The sequence below is a fragment of the Culicoides brevitarsis genome, chromosome 1, assembly GCF_036172545.1.
Source record: "Culicoides brevitarsis isolate CSIRO-B50_1 chromosome 1, AGI_CSIRO_Cbre_v1, whole genome shotgun sequence".
In the NCBI taxonomy this organism is placed as follows: Eukaryota; Metazoa; Arthropoda; class Insecta; order Diptera; family Ceratopogonidae; genus Culicoides; species Culicoides brevitarsis.
This window is the reverse complement of record NC_087085.1, coordinates 4,677,679-4,702,776: the sequence shown is the minus strand read 5'-3', so window position 1 is coordinate 4,702,776 and position 25,098 is coordinate 4,677,679. Positions and strand designations below refer to the sequence as shown.

The 25,098-nt window shown below is 23.6% G+C and overlaps 2 protein-coding genes across 2 annotated transcripts; one reads left to right on the top strand and one right to left on the bottom strand.

Annotated features, from left to right (window-relative positions):
- Positions 1 to 10: 10 nt before the first annotated feature.
- On the bottom strand, positions 11 to 2,775 carry LOC134837178 (histidine-rich glycoprotein-like). Its single transcript, XM_063852538.1, has 9 exons — positions 2,634 to 2,775; positions 2,538 to 2,573; positions 2,442 to 2,474; positions 2,339 to 2,374; positions 2,225 to 2,272; positions 1,961 to 2,029; positions 1,828 to 1,902; positions 1,649 to 1,768; positions 11 to 624 (listed from the first exon to the last, which is right to left on the bottom strand). Exons 1-9 carry the CDS (start codon positions 2,773 to 2,775, stop codon positions 11 to 13), a joined length of 1,173 nt encoding a protein of 390 aa, XP_063708608.1.
- A 3,650-nt stretch (positions 2,776 to 6,425) lies between these two features.
- On the top strand, positions 6,426 to 23,330 carry LOC134837154 (uncharacterized). Its single transcript, XM_063852500.1, has 6 exons — positions 6,426 to 6,467; positions 21,296 to 21,449; positions 21,511 to 21,762; positions 22,650 to 22,837; positions 22,907 to 23,085; positions 23,228 to 23,330. The coding sequence occupies exons 1-6, from the start codon at positions 6,426 to 6,428 to the stop codon at positions 23,328 to 23,330; spliced, it is 918 nt and encodes a 305-aa protein (XP_063708570.1).
- Positions 23,331 to 25,098: the final 1,768 nt, after the last annotated feature.

Genomic DNA, 25,098 nt, shown 5'->3' with positions numbered 1-25,098 from the left:
GACGACGCGGTCAATGATAGCCGTTACCGTGCTGTGCAGGCGGTTCATATAACGAATGCAAGTCGCCGCCATGGTGATGAGCATCTCCGCCATGCGGATAATCGTATCCTGCGTGCCCTCCGTGATGCGCGTCGTGTGCATGCGAATCGTGCGAATGCGCGTCGTGACTGGGATAACCTTCGCCGCTATGACTTCCATGTCCATTCCCATGCCCGTCGCCGCCGTTTCCGTTGCCGCCGCCCTCGTACGAAATTGTCGGATGGTATCCCGTTTGGTCGGCGTAATATTCGACCATTTGTCGTCTCCCGTCGGGCAGCAAGACGTAATAAGTTCCCGTTGTGTAATCGCCATCACGTTGCTCCTTGTGCCCAAATTCTACACTGCCATCCGCAACATCGTACTCAAATTCGTATTTGGCGGGTTCGCCGCTTTCCGCAGATCCTGAACCTGAAGTTCCGGATGACGAGAAGCCTCCTTCGCCGCTTCCGCTGTGCCCGTGAGAATCGTGCGCCGGATATCCGGCATGTCCTCCGTGATCGTGAGCTGCAGGATAGCCATTATGATGATGGTCGCCGTGATGGTCTCCATGAGATTCGTGATGATGCCCATTAGCGTGAGAATCGTCTGAAAATAAGAGAGAAAAAAAAGTTATTTTTAATTTTTTTAAATATTAAAAAATATAAATTTTTTCATAATTTCTTAAAAAGTAATATGGCGCTTTTCAAAAAATAAGATAAAGAATTTTTTTGAACAAAATAATTTCTTAAAAAAAAAAAAAAATATTAATTAAATTATTTTTTTTTCCCGGTTTTGTCCACTAAAAAACTATTTTTTTTATTTTTCAAATTGAATTAAAAAAAAAATTTTTGATTTTCTAAAAAAGCATTTTTTTTGAAAAATTTTTTGAAAAAATTAATCTAAATTCCGAATTTAATTTAATTTTTTTTTGTTTAAATAATTAAATTAAAATTTAAAAATAAAATTTTTAGCTTTAAAATTTTATTTTTTTTTTACTAAAATTTTTAAATTTAATTTTTATAAAAAAAAAATTTTTACTTTTTTAAATAATTTTTTTTTATAAAATTTATTAAATTTGATAAAACTTTTAAATTAAAAAAAATCAAATTTTTAAATTTTATTTATTCAGAAATTTTTTTGAAAAAAAAATCTCATAAGTCATTTTTTTTTTAATTTAAATTATTTTAAAAAAAATAACTTGTTTAATTTTTAAAAAAATGTATTGAAATATTGAATAATAAGTAAATAATTATTTTTCAAATTTTAATTATTTTTTTTTTTGATTAAATTAATCATTTGAATAATTTTTTAAATCAATTATTTGAAATTGGAAAATTTTTTAATTTAAACAATTTTTAAATTATTTTTTTTTTATTAAATTTTTTAATTTTATAAATTGAAAATTTTTAATATTTTTAATTTTAAATTTAAACTTGTTTAAACAAACAATTTCATATTTTTAACTCAACTTTCAAAATTTAGAGTTTTTCTAAAATAAAATATTATAAATTTTACTTCTTGAATTAAAAATTTTTAAATTTTTAACCAAATTTTAAAAAATTATTTTTTTTTAATTATTTTTAAAATTTTAAGAATTTTTCAAGAAATTTTTTAGAAATTCAATTCTTACGATGATGATGATCTCCATTATGATGATGATCTCCTCCATTATGATGATGATGCGAGTCATGATGCGGAGGTCCGTAAGTATCTGCTGGCGCTGTGTGATGATGATGTCCGTTGTGATGGTCTGTAAAAGATTTCTTATCTCAAGAATTCTAAGAGATAGGTAAGATAAGAAATATTTACCGTGATGCCCATTTCCGTGAGCTCCGTGTTCGTGATGATGATCGTGATGGCCATTGTGAGAGTGCCCGTGCTCGTCTATTGGGAGAAATTTAAAGGATTTAATGAAAAAAGGACATTTTTGAGGATTTCTTACGATGATGTGAATGTTCGTGAGGAACTCCATACGTTGAAGATGGCGTGTGATGCCCATTGTGCCCATGTTCTGAAAAGAGATTTTAACTTTTATTCAAAAATTTTGATTTTTAAAAGGCTTTTCTTAAAATTTTTTAAATTTTTCAAAGTTTTTAAAATTTTGAGAGTGAATTTTTCAAGAAATGATTCTTAACAAGCCTAAAAAAATTTGTTCCTTGATAGATTTTCTTCAAAAAAAAATTTTTTTAAAATATTTTTTTCTTACCATGATGATGATCGTGATGATGTTCATGCCCATGTGAGTCCCCATGATCTGAAAAATATATTAAAAAAATTTTTTTTTGTTAATTTTAATACAATTATTTTAATAAAAACGCACGGTGATGCCCATTTCCATTGTGAGCGTGATGTCCATCTATCAAAAAATACAAAATTTTTATGAAAATTTAAATTTTTCGATTCAAAAACTTTCAAAAAATTACCGTGATGGTGATCGTGATGACCATTTCCGTTGTCTAAAACAATTTTTCAAAGAATTTTCATAAATTTTCTTTTTTTCTCGTTTAAAAGCTACTTACGATGGTGCCCATTTCCGTGATGATGATCGTGCCCATCTAAAAAATTATCCTTTTTAACCCTAATTTTATCGAAAAATCAAGAAAAATTGCACTTACGTTCATGATGATGATGATCTGGCGGACCATAAGTATCACTTGGCTTGTGATGACTGTGACTGTGATTCGGCGGAAGGTATGTATCACTTATTGGGGGTTCAGGTTTACATCTCACAAAATACATCGACACTGTTATTATCATATATATCTGTAACTGAACAATATTTTCAATTAATTTCACTAATTTTCATTTTTTTCAGTCCTTTTTTTATTTTTTCAAAGAACTAACCAGTAGCATGATGAATTTTTATATTTACTCCTAATTAATTAATTGATGGCTTAAAAAATCACTCGAAGCTTTTAATTTTAATATAATATAATTTTTGGATATACTATCTCGTCATATCACAAAAGAATAAAAATTATTTTTTTTTTAATTTTTTTTTTATTTTTACTCGTGAATATGCAAATCGCGAAAATGCACTGACTTGCAGTAAAATATAAATCATCTATTTATACCAAAATTCTAAATGCAAATTTAAAAGTACTTTGATATGGAGCAGAATTATTTTTTTTACACTTACTTTTACACATATTAGATTGTAGGTACTTTAGGTACAATCAACAAGTCAACACATAAAATGAAGAAAAAAATCGTGAAATCTTATCCAATCTAATTATTTTGTGTAGATTTTTTTTTGTTGAGTGTGTATAAAGCCAAATTTTGGCATGCAACGAACCTGATGACGCCGTTTGTATTTTTTTTATTTTGCCTTTCGGATTGAAAAGGGGTTATTTTAACACTGAGAAGTTTTATTAATTAATTTTAAAAAAATAATTCAAAAAGTAATTTAAAAAATAATTCCAAAAATAATTCTAAAAATAATTCAAAAAAATAATTTAAAAAAAAATAATTCAAAAAATAATTTAAAAAATAATTTAAAAATAATTTAAAAAATAATTAAAAAAAATAATTCAAAAAATTTTTTATATAAAAAAATAATTTAAAAAATGTTTTTTAAAAAAAAAAAAAAAAATAAAATAAAAAAAAAAAAAATAATTAAAAAAATATTAAAAAAAAATTAAAAAAAAAAATAAAAAAAAATAATTAAAAAATAATTTTAAAAAATTTAATTTACCTTAAAATGTTTTTTTTTCAAATTCAAAAAAAAAAAAAAAATTAATTTAAAAAAACAATTAAAAAATAAATAAAAAAAAAATTAAAAAAAAATTAAAATTTTTCATCTTCAAAATTAAAATAAAAATTTTCCTTCAAAAAAAAATTTTTTTTTTAAATTTACCTCTCTTTAGGCCTCAGAGTACCTCAAAGCTTCGTGTTTGCTGTCAACAACATAACATGTGCGCATAATTTACCTGAAGGAAAAATCCGATGGAAAATTTGTTGGATCTCGCTGCATGTTGTTCATGTTGTTTTTACAGTGCACGCGATAAAAGTGAATGCTCTTCTTCTCTTTGCAAGTTCTATATACCTTCAATACTCCACAAAAAAAAAAAAGAATTCATGGTTCAATGATCGTCGTCGTCTTTTTTTTCAATTTTCATTATCCACAAATCGGTTTGGAGGCCTTGACATGTCTTTGTCTGGAGTGATGATCAAACAGATGACACCTCTTTTTGCTGCATATTTGCATTCTTCGAAATCTATTTTTCAAACACGAGCTAAAAAAAAAATTAAAAACAAAGAATTCAATGAAAAAAAAAAAATAAACGTGAAACCACACAACAAATTTTTTTCAATGTTTTTTTTTTGAAGCATAATCTAAATAAATACGTACTTGGACTAAAAATGGCGCGCGATAGAGAAAAGAAAAAGGTCATCCACGATTTCGAGCTTCACACATGTTGTCGTCGAGCTGCGACAAACAAAGCGATTTGCGAAAAGTTGTTCGTCGTGCAAGGTTGTGGTTTTTCTTCTTCTTCTGCTGATGCTTAAAGTCAGTCGTAAACAAATATATCCTCGACGCAATTAGCGTGTAACATGTGTTATTACATCATCGACGACATCATCATCCGATTCGTTGGCAAAGAGAGCATCAATATCCATCATAAACATTCAAAAAGTAATTGTCCGTTGCCATTCACTTATCACAAAAAAAAACGTTCTAAGCATAAATACGCGATGAATGCACTGAAAATTTATGAGAGACATCAATGTGCGGTAAATTATTTGCATATGTTACCTTTCAAAATGTGGATTAATGGCCCATTAGAGTTTTATGACAATTTTTATTTTTTTTTATTGACAAGTCGTCTCCATTTCGTTGTTTGAAGATGTTCGATGTAAAGTTGATGAAAGTACCTAAAAAGAAAATCAAAAATGTTATTTTTGAAAATTTAATTCAAATTTTCTGACTTCTTAGTTAAGAAAAATCGGATGAAAAATGAAATTAATTAAAACTAAAATTTTAATAAGTTAAATTTTTTGTTCAGGAGACAATAAAAAAATATTTAAAATAAAAATATTTTAACTTAATTAAGTGACATGAGTTCTTTAACCATTTACAAATTACAAAAAAAAAATATTAAATATATCAAGAAATAATTTAAAAGAATTTTCTCCAATTGAGAAGTGAAAGAATTGGAGAAGAAAAAATTACTTTTTTTATTTAATTTTATTTTAATAATTAATAATTTAATAAATTGATTAACTTTAAATTATTATTTTTAAAAAAAAATTAAATAAATTTAATTTTTTTTTGAATAATTTAATTTAATTTAAACAATTTAAATTTAAATTAAATTAAATTTTAAATTTTTTTATATAAAAAATTAAAAACAAATTGAAATTAATTTAAAAAATAATTTAAAAAATAAAAAATAATTTTAAAAATTAAAGAAACAAAAAAAAATTAAAAGTTAATTAAAATCAATAATTAAAAAAAATAATAATAAAAATAACTCAATTTAAAGAATAATTTTGAAAAAAAATTAAAAATATTTAAAAAAATAATTTTGAGTCTTTAAATTTTTAATTAAAAAAATTATTTGAATTTTTCATCTTCAATAAAAATACTGAATTTAAATTAAATTTTAATTTTTTAAAATAATTTTGGAAGTTAATTTATAATTAAATATTTAAAAATAAATTAATAAAAAAATATTTTTTTCTTCTTCAATTTTTTCACTTCACGATTGTTTCTTAACAAAATTGGAGAAATTTTTTTTTAAATTTTTAGTAAAATTTAAAATTAATAAAATTTTAATTTAATTATAATTATTAATTTTTTAATGAAATTAATAATAAAATGTCAAATTTTTCAAATTTAAATGAAATTTTTAATAAATTATTTATTTTTTTATTTGAAAAAAAACATCATTTCATCAGCTCCTTCAATGAATAAATAAAAATATTTTTTAATTCTAATAAAAAAAATCTTAAATATTAAAAATTAAATTTTTCTGAATACAAATTACTAACACTTTGCAAAAATCAAAAACTGAACAAAAAAACTTTTTGTCTCCCTTATCGCTTAAAGTCAATAAATAAATCCAAGGCCCTTTCAGTAATTGCAAAAAAAAAAAAATTAAGTAAATCGAAGCAAAACTCCGAGAAATTGTCTATTACTACCTGTTGCTGCTCACCTTCAGCCATCAACTTTTGACTTAACTAATGATTGCGCTCGCCACGCTCCGTAAATAGATCATTCCTCGCCATCTAATTGCATACGCGCCGACACCAATCAACGCACCAAAAATGATTAATGACGCCGATTGGGATGAATTATAATTATTTTTTGTGATTTTCAGTTCCTGATAATGTCCGAACGTGTGCTCGTTACATCTTCATTGCTTTTTTTTTTTGCTTGGTTTGGATTAATTGAAAGTTTGACAATGACCTTGAACGCCGTCGCACTTACCAAAGTTGCTTATTTGGTAATTTCTCAACACTTTTTTGTTTCAATCCTCTCTCATGGCGCTGCAAAGCAGGTTATTTACTGCAAAAAATAACGAGTGAGTGACAAAAGGCTTTATTGTCATCAAAAGTACTTACTTTGAATGGAGTTATTATGGCATCGCGCTTTTTGTAATCCTACTAAAAACGACACAAAACATTTATTAGACGATTAAAAATTGTATCTCAATGTCACTGTAATTGTTTTGTTTTGACTCCCACGCATTTTGCTCCCGTTTTGAGTTTTTTCATGCGTTCGAATTATGCTCAAAATGACTTTAATCCTCTTTAAAAACTCTTCCGCGATGATAAATCTTCAATTTTTTAATCTTCTTCTTGTAACCAAAACTGCCTCAGAGCAAAATGGGATGATAAACAACGTGTTAATGTTCACTTAAATTTACATTTGCCATCCCATAAACTGCATTGGAGGTCCACAAATTCATTGCAACATTTTTTCTTCGGTCACGTATCTCAGGAAACAATCTCCAAACCTGAAAAAAAATCAATCACAAAAAGTTAAAAGGACTTGAATGAACTACATTTCGATGCTGCGCACATTTTTAATGAGCATTACTTCAAGGTTGAGAACGATCATGTGTGTTAAATCATTAAACTTACTTGCTTGCATTTATTTGCATATTACTCGATCTATCTCATGAGCTAAAAGTAGCGCGATGATGATCGTAATTTGTAAAATATGAAGTGTTATGAAGTAAGTTGCAAAATTCTTCCATGAGATTGTTACACAAAAAGTCGCTTTGTTGTTTTTTCGACTCGTCATTCGATTCTAAGCTTTGTGAATTGCGTGCTCTTGATTTGTTTAGAAGTAATAAAATTCGTCGAAAAAGGCAATAATTGAAGTAATTTGTGGGAGAAAACGTGAGATCCTGTATAAGGGATGATGTGCGTGGATGATTTCATCTGAAAAAAAATTTGTAAAAAAAAAATTGTATTTTAGAGGTCTGTCTGTGGGTTTTTTCTTTTTTTAATTTTAAATTAAATTTTATAATTAAATATTTTTTTTTAAATAAAAAAATTATATTTTTTTTGAAAAATTTCATAAAATTTAAATAATTCAGCTCAAAAAAATTAATTTTACTTGAATTCAGCTTTATAATACTTGCTGAATATAAAATTTTATATTTTAATAAATTTTGAAAGTATTCAGCTTTGCTGAATTGAAATTTTCCATTTTTAAAAAATTTGCTGAATTAAAATTTTCATAAGTAACTGAATTCAAATAAAATTTTAAAAGCTTGTAAAAAATTTGCTGAATTGAAATTTTCATAAAGTAACTGAATTCAAATAAAATTCTAAAAGCTTGTAAAAAATTTGCTGAATTGAAATTTTCATAAGTAACTGAATTCAAATAAAATTTTAAAAGCTTGTAAAAAATTTGCTGAATTGAAATTTTCATAAGTAACTGAATTCAAATAAAATTTTAAAAGCTTGTAAAAAATTTGCTGAATTGAAATTTTCATAAGTAACTAAATTCAAATAAAATTTTAAAAGCTTGTAAAAAATTTGCTGAATTAAAATTTTTATAAAGTAATTTTTATAATTTGCTGAATTCAAATAAAATTCTAAAAGCTTGTAAAAAATTTGCTGAATTGAAATTTTCATAAGTTGCTGAATTCAAATAAAATTCTAAAAGCTTGTAAAAAATTTGCTGAATTGAAATTTTCATAAGTTGCTGAATTCAAATAAAATTTTAAAAGCTTGTAAAAAATTTGCTGAATTGAAATTTTCATAAGTAACTGAATTCAAATAAAATTTTAAAAGCTTGTAAAAAATTTGCTGAATTAAAATTTTTATAAAGTATCTGAATTCAAATAAAATTCTAAAAGCTTGTAAAAAATTTGCTGAATTGAAATTTTCATAAGTAACTGAATTCAAATAAAATTTTAAAAGCTTGTAAAAAATTTGCTGAATTGAAATTTTCATAAGTAACTGAATTCAAATAAAATGTTAAAAGCTTGTAAAAAATTTGCTGAATTGAAATTTTCATAAGTTGCTGAATTCAAATAAAATGTTAAAAACTTGTAACGAAATTTGCTGAATTGAAATTTGTAATTTGCTGAATAAAAATTTGTAAGTTGCTAAATAAAAAGCAAAATTTAAAAAAAGCGCTCAAATCAAAACTTACCATACACAAAAAGTTCTTTACACGCAATGCACGCTTCTTATTAGGTCACAAACTCATCTTTAAAGCTTAACTCTAAACAATTTAAATCCGATCATTATCTCATTATTAAAACCTGAGCAAAAACACTTCCGGAGCGTTTATTGAACTTTAAATCGTTTATCGAACACGCTTCTTCTTCATCTTCGTCATTTTCTCAAAAATTGATTTCTCATAATAATAGCTTATTATGTTGAATTTGTAAACAAAGCCAAACGTGAGTTCAACTCTTTTTTTTTGAGTAATTATTAACGCGAGCGAGTTCAAGGAAATGTGTTTTCGAGAGCATCTCTAATTCGGAACACCTTGACTTGCTTCCTTGATGTCATTATGTCACTCACTCTCGATCCTCATAATCGTCGAAAAAATTTAAAGAGAGACAATGTGTTAATTAAAAGTAGCTTCCATTGCGCAAAAATAACAGCGCATGTAATGGCTCTTTATGTGCAAGCAAGCAAGCGACGACGAACGGCGAGTCGACGGGCTATTGAAACTAATTTTACGCTACGTTTGAGACACAATTCGAGTCAATAAATTTTGCATGTTGTCAAGACGAACAATTGTAAATTTTCAGGTAAAAGTACATGGGAGAATGCACAAACAATCGAAATTTGTACAAAGTTTGAAAGAACAAAAGAAATTGAGAAATTTTTACGCATATGAGGTAGAAAATTTTCGCTCCAGTTACATTTTTGCGAAAAACTTATCTCTCTAACTGTCTAAAATTTTTTTCTACTTACCTGAAATGGACAGCTGAACATTGCATTCCAACACGCACCTTCTCCTGATTTGATTTGATTTCGATTCAAATAAATCACAAAGCGAACCAGCATAAAATAATTTAAGGGAAAGGTAAGTTGATTGCACAAATTCACCTGTTGAAGTTATCGTGGTCGGCATCGAGATGCGTACAAAAAGCGTGAAATAAATAACCTACTTCTTCGCCTTCTTACTTGAGAGCGTTTATTTATGATGCAATCCAGCATTTTGTGACAAATTTTGACACCTTTTACTTTCAATCTCCTAAAATTTTCATCTTTAATAAATTCTAGACCTCCCGCTGAGCAGCAATTTTCACTTAATCCTCATTACAATTATTTATCTTCGACAGAAATCATGATCAAACATCGATGGAAGGCAGAAGCAGCAGCACTTTACCTGAATAATGTTCACGATCAAACATTGAGATGATGATACTTTAGTTCATTGCAAACGAAAAAAAAAATATATTTACTTTTATGACACGAAACTAGTTTAAATTGCGGATCGAAGCATGGCAAGCAGCGGTAAAGAAACAAAATGAGCGATTGGTTTATTGCAACATAATTAATTGTAATTGATGCGATGTTGTTAGTTTTTTAACGTTCTTATGAAGATTTTTCGCTTTCAGGGTTCATTTATGCTTTAATATGTGACTTTTCTGAAAGGTAAGAGAACCTTGGTTTAATTAATTGAACTAAAAAAAATTTTTAATTTTTATTCAGCTGAGTAATTTATAGTTGCTGAATACAAATTTTACATTTTTTGTATATTTAGAAAGTATTCAGCTTTGCTGAATTAGATTTTTTCATGAAATATAAATTTAGAAGTTGCTGAATTTAAAGAAAAATTTTTATCAAATTTTGCTGAATTAAAATTTTTCCATAAAAATCTAAGAGTTTCGTTCAAAATTTGATGAATATGAATTCATAAGATGATGAATTTAAACAAAATACAAAAATTTTGCTTGCTGAATTAAAAATCAAAAACTGCTGAATTAAAAAAAAAATTTTGACATTTTTGAAATTGAAATTCTTACTTTAAATTGGAATTTTTCCAGCTGAATTGAAATTTTTTATTAAAAATTTTGTTCGAAATTTGCTGAATATAAATTTATCAATTGCTGAATTTAAATAAAAATGTGAAATTTTTTATTAAATTTTGCTATTAAATTTTCAATAAACAGAGTATGATTTTTTTTTTCAAAAAATGAGCTGAATATGAAGTTGCTGAATAAAAATTTAATGTGAAAGAATTATTTTGAAATTTGCTGAATTAATATTGAATTATTGAATTGAAATAAAAATGTTAAAATTTGCCTTTTTAATTTTTTTTCAGCTGCTGAATTTGCTGAATATAAATTTGTAAGTTGCTGAATTGAAATAAAAAGTTAAAAATTTTGCTCGAAATTTGCTGAATAAAAATTTTTCTTTTGCTGAATTGAATTTTTCATAAGCTTATACGGACAAAAATCCTCTGAAAAGCGATTTTTCATGCAATAAATTTATTGCTCCATAAAAAGAAGGAATAAATTTCAATTAACAACAGCACAAGTAACAACAAACAACTAATTATTACGCATAATTTTAATTGGAAGACACATTATTTCAATTCTTAACCCACATTCACTCACACACATCACGCCAGTTTTTTGTTCTCCTTTCAATTGCAGCAGACACAGACACAAAAAACACATGTGCGAAGTATTTTATTATCTGCGCGTGGTTCGAACATATTCAAAGTAATAGCCATACATAATCTTCTTTAATTGCTTTATCACTATAAATTGCAACATATTACATCATTGCATGGCTTTTGTGCTCGCTATTTCAATTCATCAATTGCACTTTTCCACATTCAGATGCTCGGTAGATGAAATCGTGTCTAATAAAAGTCATCATTAATCTTGTGTTTTGTTCATATTGGCGATGCTGCACAAAATAATTATAATTATTATTACACGTTTGTCTGGGACTCAAAATATTTCTGCATTAAAAAGACATAAATCATAACAGATCAAAACAATTTTTTTTGATGGATTCCGATCAATTTCCGTCAATTAAAAATTCCATTGTTCTAAGAGAAGATCGTTTGTGTCACGCGAATAATTAGAAATCATGAAACTCAAAAAAAAAATCTAGATCAAAGCAAATTCATTATAAAAATATTTTATGATGGTTTATGAACGAAAATTTGAGTTGCACGAATTTGCATAATAATATTTACATTTTTTATAAAAATATCTTCTGTAAAATACATACAATCATCTCATCATCGTTGTCGTGCAATGCCGGCAATAGTACATCGCCAACATTACTGCTCTAAATTGTTCTTTGTTAGTTTAATGTGAAACGTGTGTTACTGTTAACTTACATGATGTACTTTACTTACTTAACTTCTTGCTGAGGTGCACTTAAAATGATGAGTTTTTCGTTACGAAATTCGGAATTGAATCAATTTGTTAGAATTGCATTTTTTTCATGTTTAATTATGTTTTTTGACACGAGCTCTGTTTTGATTGAACTTCATTAAAATTGATTTTTTTTTATCAGGATTTTTTCTTTTACTTTTCGTTTATTATATTAATAAAAAAAACTTGAGGATATTCAACAACTAAATTCTAAAAGAAAAACAAAAATCGATTTATAATAAAGGAAAATAAAATAAAAGTTTTGAAATATTTTGCTGAATAAAAATTTTTCTTCAAGTGAATTCAAAATTTCAGCTGCTGAATTAAATCGAATTTTAGAATTGTGATCGAATATTAAAAAAAAATAATTTTTAAGTTGCTGAATTAAAAAAAAGTTAATTGAAATTCGCTAAATTAAATTTTTTTAGTTGCTGAATTGAAGCTAAATGTTGAATTTTATAGCTGCTGAATTAAAACAAAAATTAATAATTTTATTTAAATTTGCTGAATTCAAATTTATAAGTTGCTGAATTGAAACTTGTAAACTGCTGAATTGAAACATAATTCAAGAACTTTTATTTAAATTATCTGAATTTGAGTTTTTTGTTTCTGAATTAAAATAAAAATTAAAAACTTTGATTGAAATTTGCTGAATTAAAATTTTTTATTTGCTGAATAAGCTGAATTGAATTAAAAATTAAAAATATTAATTCAAATTAAAAAAAAAGTTTAACAGGAAGAGTTTAGAGACATTTTTCATTAAACTCATTTTACCGCATCTCCGTCATTTTAATTAAACTCATTTCCGAGTAGAACGCTAAAAATAGAAATAAAGAATACAAAGTTGCTTTAAATAATTTTTAATTTATATTCACTTTTGTTTTTTTTTTATTCTTTATAACAAAATAATTTATTATTAAAATAAAGACGGAGCATAAGCGAATAAGAAGAAGACGATGATGATGAGAGATATTTATCATTTAAATTTACAAACAAATAACTTACCATTCTATGTAATAATTTTTCAGCTTCACTCAACATCAAACAGAAGTGTTAACTTGACCTTAAAGATGCAATTGAAACATAACCGCAGCTAATAAACTCTCATGTAGATTTTTATTTTCGGTGAACGTGTTCTGATCGCAAATCCAGATAAACTTATTTCGTCATCATTTTTCATTCATATTTTTTTCGATCGGTGACATTTTTATTATTGGAGCAAAATTTTTAGCTCAAAATTGTATGAAATTGGTCACACTCTAAACAAAAGATATCGTAATAAAGCTGATGTTACTGCTTAATATGTTATTCAATTTGAAGATAATAATAATTATTATACGGTAAAATGTATGTGTAAGTGTTTCAATTAACCCAGACAATTTTATGGACATATAGCTTATTAGCTGTGAAACCTTTCGTCTCGCAGCAGAATTTTTTTTTTGTATTCAAATGATGTCACAATCACCGCATCCAATACAATTGGTAATCGTGCAGACATTAAATGTAGATTAAATAGTACGTCGGGGAAAAGTGAGTCAATTTTTTATTTTTTTTTTGTTTTGTCTTAAAAAAAACATTTAACTTCAGAGTGCGTTACCATGATGATGACGATGGGAAATGTTTTTAAGTCTTTATTAAAGCTTCGACAACAACAACTTTGTTTCATTATAGTTTGCGAAAATATTAGGCGCCATCCATTAATGGTGTCGTCGTAAAAAAATTTAAAAAATTTTTATTTTGAATTTATTCGACTTTGAAAGCTTTTTTGCTCAGTTTTTTATTCAAATAATTTTTTTTTCAAATTTGAAATAATATTAAAAATTTCCTTTTCAAACAAAAATTAAAAATTTGATTGAAATTTGCTGAATTAAAATTTTTTATTTGCTGAATAAGCTGAATTGAACTTTTAAGTAGCTGAATTGAAACAAATTTCAAGAACTGTAATTAAAAATCTGAGTTATTTGCTGAATACGAATTTTTTTAGCTGAATTGAAGTAAAAACTAAAAATTTTACTGAAAGGAAATAAAAATTTAAAAAAAATTAATTGAAATTTGCTGAATTAAAATTTTTTATTTGCTGAATAAGCTGAATTAAACTTTTAAATAGCTGAATTGAAGTAAAAACTAAAAATTTTAATATAATAATAATTTTTTGACGAGTTTCCATTGAAATTTGAACTAATATTTAAAATTTCCAAATATTTAAAAATATTTGAGAAAAGGCCCTATTTTATTCGTCGCCATTAATGAATGGCGCCATGAAAAAAATTGGCGTTGCATCAGGTAGAGAATGTCTACATTTAATGATATAGATTGTGATGAGGAAAATTTCGCACTAAATAGAAAAATGATAGTTGTTAACCAATTCAACTTAATTTAGCTGCAAAATTGCAAACTTGTTTACAACAAAGAAACAAAAATTTATGTTTTTAATAAAAAAAAAAGATAAGAATCATCATGAGGTATTGTTCGTTTGTTTAAAAAAAATTAATATCATATTGAAAAAAATTCTTAACAATATTCTGACATATTAGAGGAAGATGCCTCCTTAAAAAAATAAATTCTTGAAATTTTTTAAAAATTAATTATTTTTTTTTTTTAAATAAATAACTAATTTTGATAATAAATTGCCAATTAAATTTTATTGTTCGATCTTAAGTTAAAACAACAAGGCCAAGCTAATTTTGAAAGTGCGTCAAATTGTGCCTTCTGGATAAATTTTAACCGTAAATTGGTAATTGGTTAGGAAGTTGCTTGACACACTTTTCATTCGCAAAAAAATACTAAATAAATAATTTGAACGTGTGTCACCTTTTATTTAATAATTTTTAACATAATAATTTAGACAAAAGACTTATTAATTTGTTTTAATTATTGTTATGACGTTGTAACAAACTAACAATATTTCTAAGCAATTTCGAGTAATTAGCTTGTTTTTTTTTCTTGTAACGAAAAATATTTAGTACGAGCATCATTATTTGTTGCGTTGTGTGGTAAAGCACGTCAGGTCTTATTAATAATTAAAACGAGACATTAATGAACAAATTATTAACATTTTGTTGTAAATTGGGACAAACGCGATGCGACGCTATGAGATGAGGGGAGTGAAAGGTTTGTTGTTTAATTTTTATTTTTTTTTTAGACAGGAATGAAATGTTTGAGTTATGACAAGACATTATGAGTTAATTAAAGTATTTAAGAGATTTATTTGTTACTTCAGGGAATTGGGTCATTCACTTTTTTTTTTTGCAAAAATTTAGAAAAAAAAATTATTGTCAAAACACGTTTGAAAGATTCTGTGAAGTTGAAATTTCTTAAATATATTAAACATGTGAAAGCCATAAAAAATCGCAAATTTCAATTATCTTTTATCAACATTTAGAATTTTTTAATATTTTTTTTATAATATTTTTCATGTATTTTTAATATTTTTTTTAAATTTTTTTTCTTTCAATAATTTTTTTAATTAAAATTAATTTTAAATATTTTTTTAAAATATATTTTGAATTTTTTTTTCATTTATTTTATTTTTATCAATTTTACTTCTGCAAATATAATAAAAAATTTCTTAAAATAATTAATTATTAAAATTTTTGCTATTTTTATTTTTTATATTTTTTAATTCATTTTTTTTATTTTTGTATAATTTTTTCTTCAAAAAAAATTTTTGTTTTTTTTTAAATTTAATTAATTAATAAAAATTTCTTAAAATAATAAATTAATTAATTTTTTGCTTTAAAATATATATTTAATATAAAAAATTTTAATTATAAATTAAATTAAAATTAATTTATTTATTTAAAGAAAGAATTTTGTAATTTTATAATTTTTTTCGTGAAAAGTAAAATTCATACAAAAAAAAGAAAATTTTTTAAATAATTTTTTTTTATTTTCGAAATTTATTTCAATTTATTTAATTTTTTATTTCAAAAAACAAAATAATAATAAATAAATAAAAATATCTAAAGTAATAGAGCAAAAATTTATAAAAATTTAAAAATTTTTGTTCTTTACCTCTCATATAATTTTTTTTTTCAATTTTAACATATCACAATAACTCTCAAAAAATTATTAAATTTGCATTAAATTTCCATGCAAAAATGAGTTCAAGACTAAAACTGGTCATGCCGCATCAATTCTTTTAATAATAACCTTTATTTTATTTAATAAACGATTTTTTTACAATTTAGGATGAACTTCCTTCATTAACCCATCAATTAGACAATAAACCTGCTAATATGGGTCAAAGTTGACGAGAGATCATTAATCATGTGGTTTGAACTAATTTCTTGACAATCACACTTACTTTTTTAGCGAACATTCGCATGTTGAGCTGCGCATTCAATTATGTCATTATTGGACCTTTTACTTTATATTCAAAAAAAAAAAAAGTTTTGTTCAATCATCTTAATTGAAATCGCTCCGTCAATCCTTCAAAATATTGAAAAACTATTAAGATGGACAAGGACTTGAAAGTTGTCTGATTGATTAATGTCTCGCGCGTCGCTGTGTGCAAAAATTAGAACAAAATGTCGTAAGTTATTACAAATTATTACACGAAACATTCAAAAGCCACCCAATTTACACGTTTCCCTCTCTTTTTCAGATCACGATGATTTTTCGTCGTCGCTACAATGTTGCTCGAAAAACTTCTTCTATGAGACAGTCACCTTACTGCGAACAACGTACTGTGCATCTTTTGATCTTTCCGTATGACTGACGAGTACGCGACACGAAGCGCTACGAAGATGCGAATCCCGCAAACGTAAATCTAACTTCAACCCCGTTCGCTGTACGCGATCTCCGAAAATAAAGGCAACCATATGTGTTTGTGCGAGATACAAAATGTAACATCGAAAGATATATAAATAGTGCCGACCAAGAATGTATCAAATCATAACCAATTTGACTATCTTCTGGGTTAGTTGTAGCAAAAATTAGTCTGAAAGTAAAAAAAAATATATTATTTACATAAAAGTTCACACACAAGAACAAGCAGAATAAATAAAGCAGTGATTTATTTTTTTATTATTAAACAAAAAAAAAATGGAATTGTAAAAAAAAATTTTAATTACCAACAAAAAAAAAAATCAGAAAAAAACAAGAAAAAAATCATAAAAGTGGATTCTGCATAAATTTTTGCATAAAATTGTTTGTTTTAATATTTTTTTAATTATTTTGGTTCAATTTTCATCATAATAATAATAATAACTTGCTTCATTTATTCATGTTATTGTTCTTCACTAATTAATATTCAAAAAGTATTTTTTTCGTTATATTCTCTTTTGCTCTCTCTCGTTATTTGCAGTTAAGTAGTGAACACATTTTACGCAATTTTATTGTGAATTATTTCGATATTTTGTACATTAATTCTGATTGTGTAACAATACACATTTCTTGGATACTAAAAATTATACCAAAACAACGATAATCATGAAGGTACGTGAAAATTTAACTTTTTTAGTATAAATTCTTATTATTTGAAAAATATATAAAATTAATAAAAAAAATATTTTTTTAAATTGTTCAATTAAAGTTAAAAATGAAATAAATTTAAAATTGAAAAATATTATTATTTTTTTTTATTAACTAATTTTTTCTAATTTAAATTTGATTTTCTCATTAATATTTTAATTTTTAGTCAAAAATATTTTTTTTTAATTAAAAAATAATGAATTAATAATTTTTTTAAATATTAAATTAAAAAATAATAAATTATATTTTTTAATTTAATAAAATTTATTGTTAAAAAATGATAAATTTAATTGAAATTCTATTTCAAAATTATTATTTTTTTATTAATAATTTCTTCTTTTTCGATTTTTTTTTTTAAATAATATTTTTCAAAATATTAAAATTTACAAAATTAAAAAAATGTTAATTTATTATTTTTTAATTTAATAAAATTTATTTTTGAAAAGAAATGAAAATGTTAAAATTAATATTTTTTTTATTAAATATTTTTAATGAAATAATTTTTAAAATTACATTTAAAAAATATTTATTTTAAAATTAAATAATTTTTTTCTAAATTAAAATTATTATTTTTTCATTAATGTTTTAATTTTTGGTCAAAAATAATTTTTATTAAATTAAAAAAAAATATTTTAAATATTAAATCATTTTAAATTAAAAAAAAATATTTTTAAAGAAAAAAATTGAAAATATTAATGAAAAATTTAACTAATTTTTTTCCTATTTTTAAATATTTAAAAAAAAATTATTAAAAAAAAATTTTAATGAAATTAAAATTAAAGTAAAAAAAAATATGAAAAAATTAAAAAATAATTTTAAAGCTGAAATTATTAAGAAAATTACAAAAAAAAGGTTCGTCACTTAAAAAAACAAATCTTTCGTAAAAAAACAAAAAATTTACTTCCCAGAACTTGACCTCTGTGTCACTTCAAAATTAATTCTTGCGACGATTCATGTTTAATTGGACCTTAACTTGTCCATTTCTCAAAATGTTTGTCTATTGTTAATTTTTATTTCTTTTAAATAAATAAATAATGTTAAACATAATAATTATTTATTTCCTCTAACAAAAGATCACGCGTGGATTGCGAGTGAATGCAAAAACATCATTTACACTTGCTTCACAGTTTTTCGCTCAAAGCTAACCTTTTTTGTAGCAAAAAACATCAATGTTCAGGTTCATGTAACAAAAACGCATAACAATGCAGGCACAATCAAATATTTCATAATTTATAAAAAAAGATTGCAAAAATTAATAATTATCATTATTAAATATAGATCAAGAGCACATGTCGATGATTTTTTTTTTAATTAAATTTATTTTTTTTTATTTTTTACCGCAAAAATCCCTGCCAGAAAAATCATCTTCATTAAAAATAAACAAAATAAGTTATTTTAATGAATCTAATAAATAAAACATTGCCGCAATTTTATGATGATGATTATTATTGCCGTTATGTTTATTGGTAAAAACAAATTTATGTGATTTACAAATCCGTAAAACGATGAAGAATTAACTTTTTAATGGCGATTTGTTGCATTGCGGGCGGATTTTTGACATTTATGTTAATTTTAAATTACATTTTTGATAAAAACTTAATTAATTTCATGCCAAAGTTGATGCTCTAATAGTTTTTGACCTTTTTTTAGCATCAAATTCGTAAAAAGGAACACTTTCGCTTTTGTTTGTTCAAACAAAGCACATGATAAATGTATAATTAATAATTGGGTTAATTGAATTTCTTATCTTTTTAACCGTACTTTGACATGATGACAGCTACCGACGACCCCATATGGTTCAGACACTATCGTAACTCACGATTTCTTGCAATTATTTTGTTACAATTTTGTCGATGTTACAAATTTTTGGGAGGTAAAAAATAATAAAAAGAATGCCATAAATTAATATTTTTTTTATATGCCTTTAACAATGGAAAAATGCTCCAAATATAGGAATTTTCAAGTTCGTACACACAAAAAATGTACAAATAAAGAAAAGGTAACGCAAGGTTGCGCTTGAAAAGATAAAATAGTTTTTTTTTCGTGTGCACACTATTTTATGATTGTTTATTAAAATAAATGGCATCATACACATCATTAACCATAATAACAGAAAACATACAACATTGTTAATATAACAATCATCATTATAAAAAATGTGTACACAACTTGAGGTGTTGATTATTGTTCAAGCTGGGTTGTAAACTAATTGAGCGATTATTATGATTATTTGTGCATATATTAATATTTAAATTTTAAATTATTATAATAATGCTTTTAATTATTTTAATAAAAATAGTTCACAAAATTAAATTAATTATTTATGTTAACCTTTTAAAAGGTTCAAAAATAAATAAACTAAAATAAATAATTTTCGTTGATTCAAAATTATTTTTTTTTTTCATTTTTTAGTTTTTAAAAATTTAATTTTTTAAAAATTTATAATATGACCAACAAACAATTATATTTTTTTATTAAAAAAAATAATATAATTTTTTATTTTTAATATGAATTTTATATTTATTAAAAAAAATATTTTTTTTTCAATGTAAAAAATAAATGTTTAATGTTAATATAAATAAAAATAATAATTTGAAATATAAAAAATTATTTTATATTATATAAAATATTACCTATAATATAATTGAAAATTTTTAAAAGTATAAAATATTAAAAAAAATAAATAAAATATTAAACTTTTAAATTTATAAATTATACATTAAAATTTTAAAAATAATAGAAATTTTTGAATCATTTTTGAAAATTAAATTTCATTTTATAATTTTTTTCTTTTAAATTTTTTCTTTTTTAATAATTAAAATAAATTTTAAATTTAAATCAATAAATATTTTTATAAAATAAAGTTATATTTAATAATACTGTATATTTTTAATATATTATTTTTGACAAGATATACATTTACATAACAAAAAAAAAAATAAATAAATAAAAAAATGAAAAATTTTAATTAAAATTAAAAATTAAAAAAAGTAAGAAGTTTAAATGAATTAAATTTTTAATTGATGATTTTTATTAAATATATATTTTTTTTGCAATGTAAAAAAAATTAATAGAAATAAAAATAAATATTTTAAATTTGACATAAAATTTTTTAAAAAAATCATATAATTTTTTAAAAATTATTTTAAATATTTTTTAATTAATTAAAATATTTTTTTAAATATTTAATTATTTATAATTATTTTTTTTAATAATTAATATAAAAAATAATTAATAATTTTATTTGAAAAATATTTAAAAAATAAATTTCACAAAGAAAAATAATTTTTAATAAAAATATCACAAAAAATATCATAATCGTGATCAATAATTACAAATAAACTTCTAGAAAAGCAAATTTAATCCATAAACCACAATAATTTCTATTAGAATCAATTACATTTTAACATTATTTGATACATTACTTTTATTATACGACGACAAATAATCATTTTTCAATCTGTACGCCTTCCCACGAAGTTTGTATTTTATTTTCTGCCGACTTTATTACATTTACTGCTGTAATCTATCTTCTCCATCTTCCGTACGTAAAGTTAACGAGCGAGATATGTTTCAATCTGTCGTTTTTTTTTTCGTCGTTCACTTGCGACTGAATAGAAATGTTGTAAATTTTGATGAGTAATAAAATACCTTTTAACAGTCGAGTGTCGAGCAGGTTGTGATTTATTTAACGTAAAGACCTTTCGACACCGATAAATAACCTGAGATGTGAGATTATTGGATTTCAATTATTATTACGATGAAATTTGGCTACCGAAAGTTGTCAAAAGTTAATAAAAAAAAAATTAATGATGACTCGTGCTCAAGGTTTTGCGTTCCTTTCTCTTCAATCAGCCGAGTGAGCATCATTAAGTCGACATTCTTACGTTTTTTCAATGAATAATGATGATTATTAACGATAATTACCCTCAAATATTTTAATTTGATGCAACTTTGTAACATTTCGCTTCTCTTTGCAGTTGTTCCAAATTGCTGTCGTCCTGATTTCCGTCGCCACGCTGAACAGTGTGTTTGCTGAGCCGCCCGTCTCGAATGGATTCGGTAATTTTGCTCCCTTAAACTTACACTTACAAGCGCCACAACACGATTCACATCATCATGAACATACTTTTGGTAAAAAAAAACGAGAAAAAAACATGAAAAAAAATCAAAATTCTTACACAAAAATTTTTAGACACACATGAACACCGCAGCGCATTCTCGTCATTCGATTCGACAGGACCTTCGGCAGCTGCTGTACACGTAACACCAAGACAACACAGTCAGGGATACACTTACAAAGCTCCAACAGCTGCTCCTTCCGTCACGTACATTCCCCCAAAACCGACGACGAAATATTTACCTCCGACAGTTAAACCGCGTCCTCCTCCAAAGCCTATTCAGAGAACTTATGTTCCGCCAACGACGCCAAAAACTGTCTATTTACGTAAGTAGTCGTCGTTGATACACTTGATGCCAGATACCGATACAAGACACAGGTTATGGGCTTCTGTGACACTTTTAACTTTTTTTTCAGACAAAAAAAATGAAATCTTAATTTTTTGAACATTTTTTAATACAAAAAAATTCATAAATTTAATCAAAAAAAATTTTTAAAAATTAAAATTCATTAAAAAAAGAAATTTTTAATTTTAAAAAAATAATTATTAAAATTATTATCTTTTAAAAAATGAATTTTAACAAAATATTAAGCTTTTAAATAAATAATTATTTTTATTAAATTAAAAAAAAAATAAGTTTAAACAATAAACAATAAATTTAAAAAAAAAAAATATTTAAAATAAAAATTTAAAAAATTTAAAAAGCATTCAAAAATTTATAATTTTAATTATTTAATTTAATTAAAATTAATTTTTTTTAATTATTTATTATTTTTTTTAAAAGCTATTTTTTTTTTGTAAAAAATAATTAAAATAAAAAAAATAATTATTAAAATTTTTTAAAGCAAATAATTAAAAAATCTTTCAAAAAAAAATGAATTTTAACAAAAAATTTAGGTTGAAAAAAAATAATAGTTAATTAAAAAAAAATAAATAATTTTAATTAAATTAAATAAATTATATTAAATTTAATTTTAAACAATTAATATTTAATTTAAAAAAAAATTAAAATTATTTAATTAAAGTAAATAATTAAAAAATCTTTTAGAAAATTAAATTTTTGTTGAAATTTAAGTTTTTAACCGATATATATATTTTTTTTGTTATTTTTATAAAAATTTTGAGTTTGTGGGCTTTAAAAATGTTTAAAATTAAGATTTCTCTCAAAATAATTTCTATAAAATTAAAAAAATAACAAAAAAATAATTTTCAGCTCCTTCTCAAAGCTATGGACCTCCATCAAACAGTTACGGACCTCCTGCTGTAACTGCTGCGATTTTGCCCAGTCAAAACTATGGACCTCCAAGAAACGTTCCCTCCGCTCCTTCAAGTCAATATGGTCCTCCCGATGCTGGATATAGCTACAATAACAACGGAGGTCGTCAAAATGATGATTATGATGTAAGATTTTAATTAGTTTATTATTTTTTTTTGCCAAAAATAAAAAATAAAAAAAAATCTCATGATCAGAACGGAGATGCGAAGTACGAATTCGAGTACAACGTGAAAGACGACGCAACTGGTCAAGATTTCGGTCATAAGGAATCCCGTGATGGCTCACGAACAATGGGACGTTACTTTGTTCTTCTTCCCGATGGTCGTAAGCAAATTGTTGAATATTACGCTGATGAAACTGGATATCATCCAACGTAAGTTTTTTTTTACTTTATTTTCTTCAAGAAATTAAAAAAAAATTTCTTCAAAAATTAAAAAAAAAAAATTTTTCTTCAAAAATGATAAAAAAAAATTTTTCTTCAAAAATTAAAAAAATGTTTTTTTTTTTCATTACAGCATCAGGTACGAAGACACCGGATTAGGAAACGGCGGATACAACTATCCAAGCAACGGAAATGGTAGAAGCAACGGCGGAGGCTACACCTACAACGGTTACTAAAAAACATCCATCATAGTATTCAATAATTTAAGATTAATCGCTTTAAAGAGTGTTGTAATATGTAAATATTTTTTTCTACTGTTCTTTTCATCTCGACTCTTAAAAAAAATTCGTCGGCCAGTATCTTATCGTCAAATTTCAAGCATTGATGATCTCAAATCTGTCGTTCCCACACAAATTGTCTCTGCTATTGTCGCCATCACTGCCAAATTCTCTATTTTTAACTTTAATCTATTCTTCAGTTATTTATTGTTCTTATAAAAAAAAATATTAACCTCCTTCTTTTTTTTCTAAGTTTATTATTTATGAACCAAATTTTCTTAAAATCTTTATAAAAATATTTCAACGTTACCGCAAAAAGTCAATTTTTGCATTTTATTAAATAATAATAATTTTTAATAAATCCGAAAAAAATTGATTTTATTTTTATATTCTGCCATATTTTGCTTTCAAGTGTTTTTTTTTATATTAAATAATATTTTTAAATAATATATGATTAAACACACAAATAAACATACATACAATTGTAAGCTGCATTACTCTAAAAAAAATATTTTTGTATGAATAAAATAAAAATAATAAAAAAAATCTTTCAATAAAACCAATAAATCTTTGTTTTTTTGTCCATATTTGAACTATTTTTGTCGCAGAAACAATAAATGTTGCTTCTTCTTTTGTTATTTCTAAAAAAAAAACATTTTTATTTGCTGCGAATTCCGGATTAATAAATTTTGCGTGAACAAGTGTGAATGTAAGTAAGAAAAAAAAGCTTTTGTTCGTGACTATTAGTCGTTTAATTTGTTGCCCCGTTTGTTTGTTTAGCTGTGGGATGATCTTGTTAGATGATGAGATTTAGTTTATTAAAAAAGTTTTCAGTTGAGGAACGATTGGTTGATTTTATTGGATTTTATTTTAATTTTTTTGCTAATCTTCTTATTTTTTTAAAAATTAATTCATTTAATTAAAATAATTTAAAATTTTTTTATTTAAATTATTTTATTTAAAATTTAATAATTTTTTATTTTTTAATTTTATTTTTTTATTAAATATTTATTCTAATTTATTTTTATTTTATTTATACCTAAAAAAATGAATAATTTTGAAAATTTTTCAATAAAATTATTTTTTTTATTAATTTATTATTATAGAAATTTTTTAAAGTAATTAAAAGAACTTTTTAAAATTTTTAATTTTTTTAAAGTATAAAACATAAAAACATACCATCAAAATATTTAAAATAAATAAATAAAAACTTTAAAAAAAAATCAAAATATTTAAATAAATTCAAATAAAAAAAAAATATTTTATAAAATTTTAAGAAAATAAAAATATAAAAAATAAAAAAAATTAATATTAAAATACTTAAATAATAATTTATTTTATAAATTAAAAAATATTTTTTTTGTATTTTTTTTTAATTTCTAAAAGAATATAAATTAATTTAATTAAATTGAAATATTTTTAATTATATTTTTTTTTTTATTAATTTAATAAAATTTAAAAAATTTTTCAAAAATAGAATATTTAAAAATGTGTATTTAAAAAAAAAAAATAAAAGTAACTTCATTCAATTTTTTTAACTTTCTTAAATTAAATTAAATACGAAAATTTGATAAAACTTAAAATATTAAAAATAAATAAAAAAAAATTAAACATTTTTTACAATATTTTATTTTATTTTCTTTTAAATCGAAATAAACATATTAATTTTTTTAGTTAAATTAAATAAAATTAAATTAAATTAATTTTAATAAATTAATTAATTTAA